Source organism: Momordica charantia (assembly GCF_013281855.1).
Source record: "Momordica charantia cultivar OHB3-1 chromosome 8 unlocalized genomic scaffold, Mcharantia_2.0 BLBB01000008.1, whole genome shotgun sequence".
In the NCBI taxonomy this organism is placed as follows: Eukaryota; Viridiplantae; Streptophyta; class Magnoliopsida; order Cucurbitales; family Cucurbitaceae; genus Momordica; species Momordica charantia.
In genome coordinates this window covers 11767539-11774374 of record NW_028275166.1, presented here as the reverse complement: position 1 = coordinate 11774374, position 6836 = coordinate 11767539, and the positions used below count along the sequence as shown (strand labels likewise).

At 28.0% G+C, this 6836-nt stretch overlaps 1 protein-coding gene across 1 annotated transcript; it reads right to left on the bottom strand.

Annotated features, from left to right (window-relative positions):
- Positions 1–4585: 4585 nt before the first annotated feature.
- On the bottom strand, positions 4586–6468 carry LOC111018380 (bidirectional sugar transporter SWEET4-like). Its single transcript, XM_022294433.2, has 6 exons — positions 6186–6468; positions 5811–5847; positions 5488–5704; positions 5245–5406; positions 5014–5133; positions 4586–4843 (listed from the first exon to the last, which is right to left on the bottom strand). Exons 1-6 carry the CDS (start codon positions 6226–6228, stop codon positions 4694–4696), a joined length of 729 nt encoding a protein of 242 aa, XP_022150125.1. The 5' UTR covers positions 6229–6468; the 3' UTR covers positions 4586–4693.
- Positions 6469–6836: the final 368 nt, after the last annotated feature.

Sequence of the window (6836 nt, the reverse complement as noted above, 5' to 3'; positions counted from 1 at the left end):
TCACTATCACACCATTTGAGCTCCTCTCTTAATACCTTTTTTTTTAAAAAAAGTAATACCATTTTGTTAAAAACAATCAACTTCGCACATATCTTGATATGATATTGTGTACCCTCCCGACTTTAATTTTGGTTTCATCATAAGATCTCTATTAATGGAGGTAATTATCCTCATTTATATAATAAGAATCCGTCCCTTCAACAAAAAAAAAATAGTCAAAATTCGTCCCCATGTCGCCACACGGGAGGGACATGGGGACGTAAAAAAGAATGTGAAAGTATCCTGGAATTAATATGAAGTGTTATGGCACTCGTAGAATATGGGTAGCTCACAAGTTGAGAGTACACTTATATATTTACAATTTTAAAGACCATATAGGGATAATAGTCGATGTTTATCGATTAAATTTATAATTGAACAACGAGCAAGATAAATATTCGGTTAAATTTTTTAAAACATCTTTAAATATTATATATTTGTGTAAATTAATCTAAAAACTATAAAACTAATAAATAACATCAACCAAATTAAATAATTAAGCTTATATATTTGTTATTACTTATTATTTGATTTCTTTGTTTCAAATAGTTTTATGGGTTAAAAAGCTTTTTTGTTTTGTTTCTATACTTTCATTAAAGTAACGATTTAGTCCTTAAACTTTAGTTTGTAACGATGTAGTCCATGTACTTTTAAATTGGTAACAATCTAATTGCCAGACTTTAATATGTAACAATTTAGTCGTTGTAATTTAAAGCTTATATTGATTTCTTCATTGTGAAGTTTTTTTTTCTTTAAGTTCGTTATATACATAAATTGATAGACCAATGAAAAATTGATATACATAAAGTTTGTTATGTTTATAAATTAGAAAAATTAAATTGAAGTCTTCATTTTAATAAATTTTTTCACCATAGAGACTAAATTGTTACTTTAGCGAGAATACAATAACGAAATGTGTTTTTTAACCTAGTTTTATGGTTGGCATTACCGTAAGATTCTTGAGATAATTGTGTTAGTTTTTGAAATACTTAACACCCCCTTCGTAATCCTTTCGTTTTCTATTTTTGTTTTTTTTTTAATATTTTAAAATTTTGTCATTATTTCTATCTCTCCAAAATTTTCATCTTATTTTTATTTTTTTTGTTACCACTCTAATTTCTCTCTCTAAAAATTTAATATTTTTTCAACTTTTCTCTCTCTAAAAATTTCGTCTTTTATAACTTTTCTTTCTCTTCCTAATCTATTTTTCCTCTGAGAATTATATTTTCTTTTCTCGTTCAATTTTGTTTCACTATAACTTTTTATTTCTCTTTGTATTTATTTATTTTTTCTAATAAGTATATTTCGAACCTTGTTTTTATCTCTAAATTTTTTCTTAGTATAATTTTTATTTTTCTTTCTAATTTATTTTTTTTCTTCAACATAAGTTTTCCTCCCGGCTTTGCTCTTTATCTCTAAAATTGGTTTTCTTTTTGTCTTTAACTTTTATTTGACTAATTATGTTTTTCTCAATTTTTTTCTTAATCACTCTAAACTTTCTCTTTCAAAAGTTAATTTCCATCTCTCTAAACTTGTATTTTCATGTCTTAGGAGTGGAAAAAAATTCCCGAAAAATCGGGTCTCCATTCCAAAAATAGGAAATGCATGCCCCGATCCGATCCCCGATTACATTTTTAAATAATTAATATATATTTTATTGACATATTTACTAAATTGTGAATAAAATATTATATAGTTTTTAAAAAAATAATTACTTATAATAGCTTATAATAATTCTAAAAATAATTAATATATATTCATTACACTTTTTTATTTTTTAAATTCTAAAATAATTAAAATCAATTATAAAACTGGCAATTTTTCCTGCGAATATTCTCATCCACAAATAAAGATTCTTTAACCTGAATCTCAATTCCCGGACCAAAAAACAAGGTGGGGATGAGGACAAAAATTTTTTCACGAGCACAAGAATGGGAGAGGACATGATCCTCATTCCTGACCTAACATCATTGTCATCTCTACTCTACATATAATTTTCTTTCTCTAATATACATTTTCAATTTTCTAACTTTTTAAAAATATAAAACTAAAAATGATTACTCTGTTAAAAAACAAAACACAAAAAATAGTCATCAAACATATATGATTTTTGTTTTTTAAAAACAAAAAACTAAAAGCCAAAAACCAAAATGGTTATAAAGGGCAAGTTAGAAATTTGATCTCACAATCTTTCGATTGACGATATGTGTCTTAACCTATTGAGTTATGCTTAAGTTAGTGAAATACTTAGTTCGAAAATCTTCTATAATAAAAAGTTCATAAATTACATTAGCATATTTTGAATTATATATATATATTTTTTTAATTAGAGATTTGGAAAATTCTCCCTTTTGCTATTTAGGCAACACTATTGTGCCCATGTATAGATTTAAATTCGTGAAAGGGAATCTAGTTCAAATTTAAATGAAAATTTGATAAAGAGAGTCCAAATTAGTTATCTTTTTATTAAAAATAAACTATGTATTTCAAATTTAAAAAAGTAGGTTTATAAATATATAGAGTAGGTTTATATATATATATATTAAGAAAAATATTTAAAAATGAAAAATTAATTGAATAAAAACGAAAAATGTTAGATGGTAGGTATTTGAATACACAAAATTTTGAAGAATGGAAATTCGTGGAACAAATGTAATTGGTGCAAATTTAGATTCGTCCTCAACTTTGAAAATTATTATATTTTGGTCCAATTGAAAAAAAAAAAAAAAACCAATTTGGTTGTCACCGTAAATTACTTTAGACGATATTTTTTTTCTTGAAATACAACAACATGTTGGGTGAGACTTCGAACCCATAATTTTTATTTAGTCGAAAATATATGCTTTAATCAGTTAAGTTATACTCAAGTGGGATACTTTTAACAGGTGGATAATATAATTTAATTTGAAGTATATGTATTAATGTATCTCATATATTCGTGTTGTATAAAATTGTTGAGGCGATTATTAGATAACTGGAATTAAGTAACTGTTAAAACACCGCATAGAGAGGTATTTTCCCTTCTACTACTGTTTTCTTTCTGGCTGCAGAATTTATTTTTCCTTTTAAACTTATCACGGTTGAAATTGAATATCAGTCATTAAAATTTTAAAAAAAATTATTATACTAATATCAAGAAAAATTTTGCTTGAATGCATTCTGATTTTTTTTAATATTGAAATAGGGTTCATTTAATTTATTTAAAATTTTAATCTAAAGTTTAAAATCTAAACTCTAGTTTTTTTTTTTTAATATTGAAATAGGGTTCATTTAATATGTGCCTTAACTAATTGAATTTTGACAAGGTTGTTAGTGAAAATTTTTTATTATGATTCTTTATTTTTTATATAGAAAAAACTATATATATCATGAGCTTCTATTATTTGGTGGCGTATTTATTTTTTTAATTTAGGGTTGAATTTGAGTATCACATTTATCAAGTAATAATTTATTATTATGTCAAACCGAGCATACCTCAAGTGGCTAAGACACCTATCTCTGATCAGAAGATCATGATTTATAAATTTATTGTCAAAACTTTCACAAACATGCTAAAATTGGTTCTAGATGAGATCATAGCTCCAACTCAATCGACCTTTGTCTCAGAGACAAAGTATAATAGATAATGCCATAATCAAGTTTGAGTGCATCCATTTGAAAAACAAAAAGAGGAAAGGAAAGCACAGGGTCACATTGCTAAAACTAGACACGTCTAAAGCTTATGATAGAGTTGAATGAGAGTATATGAGACAGGTTACGGAGAAATTGGGTTTCTGCCAAAGATGGATTTCTCTTGTTATGCAGTCAGTCAACTTTTTTGTGCTGATCAATGGCGTTCAAGGAGCAAGATTTCAACCAAAACGGGGTCTTCGATAAGGATATCCTTTATCCCTTATCTATTTCTATTATGTGCATAAGGGTTGTCTGCCCTTATCAATAGAGAACAACAAGGCCTATTAACTAGTTTTCGCATCAATAAGCATTGTCCAACTATCTCTCATTTATTTTTTTTTGCAGATGACAGTAATTTTTTTCAAGATGGCAGCGAAGGATTGTCAATCAATGAAACGCATTTTGAAATCTTATGAGAAAGCCTCTGGGCAGACCATTAACCTTTTTTTTCCCTTCTACTACTGTTTTCGGTTGAAATTGAATATCAGTCATAAAATTAAAAAATAATTTATTATACTAATATCAAGAACAAAAAAAGAGAATATATTTTGCTGGCATGCATTCTGATTTTGTTACATTGAAATAGGGTTCATTTAATTTATTTAAAATTTTAATCTAAAGTCTTAAATTTACCTATATCTACTAGTTTATCTAAAATTATCATATTTCGATGTAAAGATAACAAAAGAGTACTAAATGTAAAAGATAATATAATGGAAATAAAAAAATTGGTAAGAAAGTAAAAGATCCAACACCATTAGTTTGTACAGAAATAATATATATTATATATTTTAAATCTTGAAATGAATGAAATAGAAGAAATTTATAACCAAAATCCAAAAACAATAATAACTATATGACCAACAAAAAGACACATTAACCCAATTCTACTAAAAAAAAAAGAAAAAAAGAAAGAAAGAAAGAAAACTAACAATAATGTTTTCCCTATTAAAAGAAATATATAAAAATGACATTTGAATCTTTAGACTTCACATCGTCCTCGCATGGTAGAGAGTTGAATCCTATTAGGTTCTTTATCTGTGTTTTCTTCATCTTTTGAACCCCACACCGAGTAATATGCGTATAGAATAAGTTGGAGAAAACCTGAGACTGCCCCAACACCATTGCTTATCTACAAAATTTTCAGTTAAAACGTTGGTCAAGTCAAAAACATTTATTCAAATACTTAAATGTCGATATAAAATGTCAAACTTTAAAACTCAAAGATAGAAGAATCTAGGAAATATTGATATTTGTTAAGGATTGCTAAAATTTGTATTAGAAGGGAAAGAGTGTACGTACCAACATATAGATATCAAATTTGACAAGGGCATAAGCTGTCCAAATGCAACCATTGAGAAAGTTGGCTAATGAGAGAGTAAATGGCATATACTTGACACTCTTTGTCGTTATCACCTTTTTCTGTTGAAATAATAAAATATAATTTAATCTTATTCTTATTCATGAAAAATATTACATGTTAAAATCACTACTAGGAGGGATAAATGGAAAATTGAATTGAAATTTACTTACCATGATGGTTAGGGGAGAAACATACATCATGATGTTGAAGATGTCACAAATTATTCCAACCATTAGTGATCTATTTTTGGTTCCGTGCAAAACTAACATGGTTATGACAACAATGATAGCCACGAATATGCCTTCGATCAGAAGACAAACACCCACTTTCTTCTGAAATAAGAGCAAATTAAACATTAAATTAGTAATTAAATTCAATTTTAGAAAAACACTAGCAAAGAAAAAAAAACTTACTCGTCCTTTGTTATCAGCAAAGAAGACGAAGATGGCCAAATATGCAAGTTCAATAACAAGGCCAATACCGTTAATGGTGACGACCAAAACACTGTCAGGATGAACAAAAGGCATTCCATAGAAGATCCAGAACATACAGTTTAGAACCGTTGCAATGTAAGGATCTGGCTTGAACTCTTCCACAGTTTTCCTCTTAATGATTTTCCAAAATGTTGGTCTGCATCCCATCCCATATATATGACCAAAGTTTAGAGGCTTAAACTTATAATTTAATTAAAGATAAAAGATGTAAAAGAAATTAGGAGTTGGTGGAGAGAGCTTACAGCGGGGAGAAAAAGAGGCCGAAGGAGATGACATTACCTGCACACAATTCAGAGAGAAAATGAATAAAAATAATCAAAAAAACAAATTTCCTTATAATTCAAAACCAAACTGTTAAAGTTTATATAAATTAAATTATGCACCAGAGTTCAGTTTAGCATAAAAGGAAAAAAAAAAACACTGAAATCAGTTGAATGTGTTCATCAAAGCTGAAAGAAAATATGGAGAAGAAACACTGAAATCAGGCGGCGATCATAAGGGAAAGAGAAGATCGAATCGGATATAATCTTCGTTCATCAAATTATTTCACACAGAGAAGAACATTATAGAAACTTGAAAGCTTCCATTAAATTAAAGCGATTAGAGTGAAAAATTACCGATAATGCCGACGATATTGCGGGCAACAGTGGCGTTCACCATCTTCGATTCGATTATTAATTACTTCAGAGCAAAGAAAACCGATGGAATTGAACAGAGCGATGAGAAAGAATTAACGAGCGAGGTAGCAGAATATATAGCCATGGCGGAGGCTTCATCTTCCTGATACTCATCGTAAAAGAAATTTTGTGTAGAATTTGGAATCCTGATCCTCATCGGAGTAGGAATTCTCTACGGAATTTGATTTTATTTGCGCGCTTTTCGCTCTCTGTTCTTCGTCTCTCTCTCAACTTCTGAATGCAAAATGCATTGGCGGATTACGAAACGGCGTTCCGTAACTCTAACAGAACAGCTGTCAAATTTAGTCTTCATAATTACACAACCTGCCCTTCTTTCCTTTTTTCCGATTTTTATTTTTTAAGATAATACATTGTTAATGTTAAATTTCAATTTTTATGTTTAAACTTAATTTTTTAATTTTATTTTTACTAACAAATGAGCTCCATAATATTAAGTCTCACACGCATTAATTAAATTAACGACTGCATAATATGATTTAGAGTTATGTCATCTACATAAAATAAGAATTGTAAGCGAAAAAATTGGATGGAGTGAATAACTTGGTATATTAAATTTAATAAGATGATGGT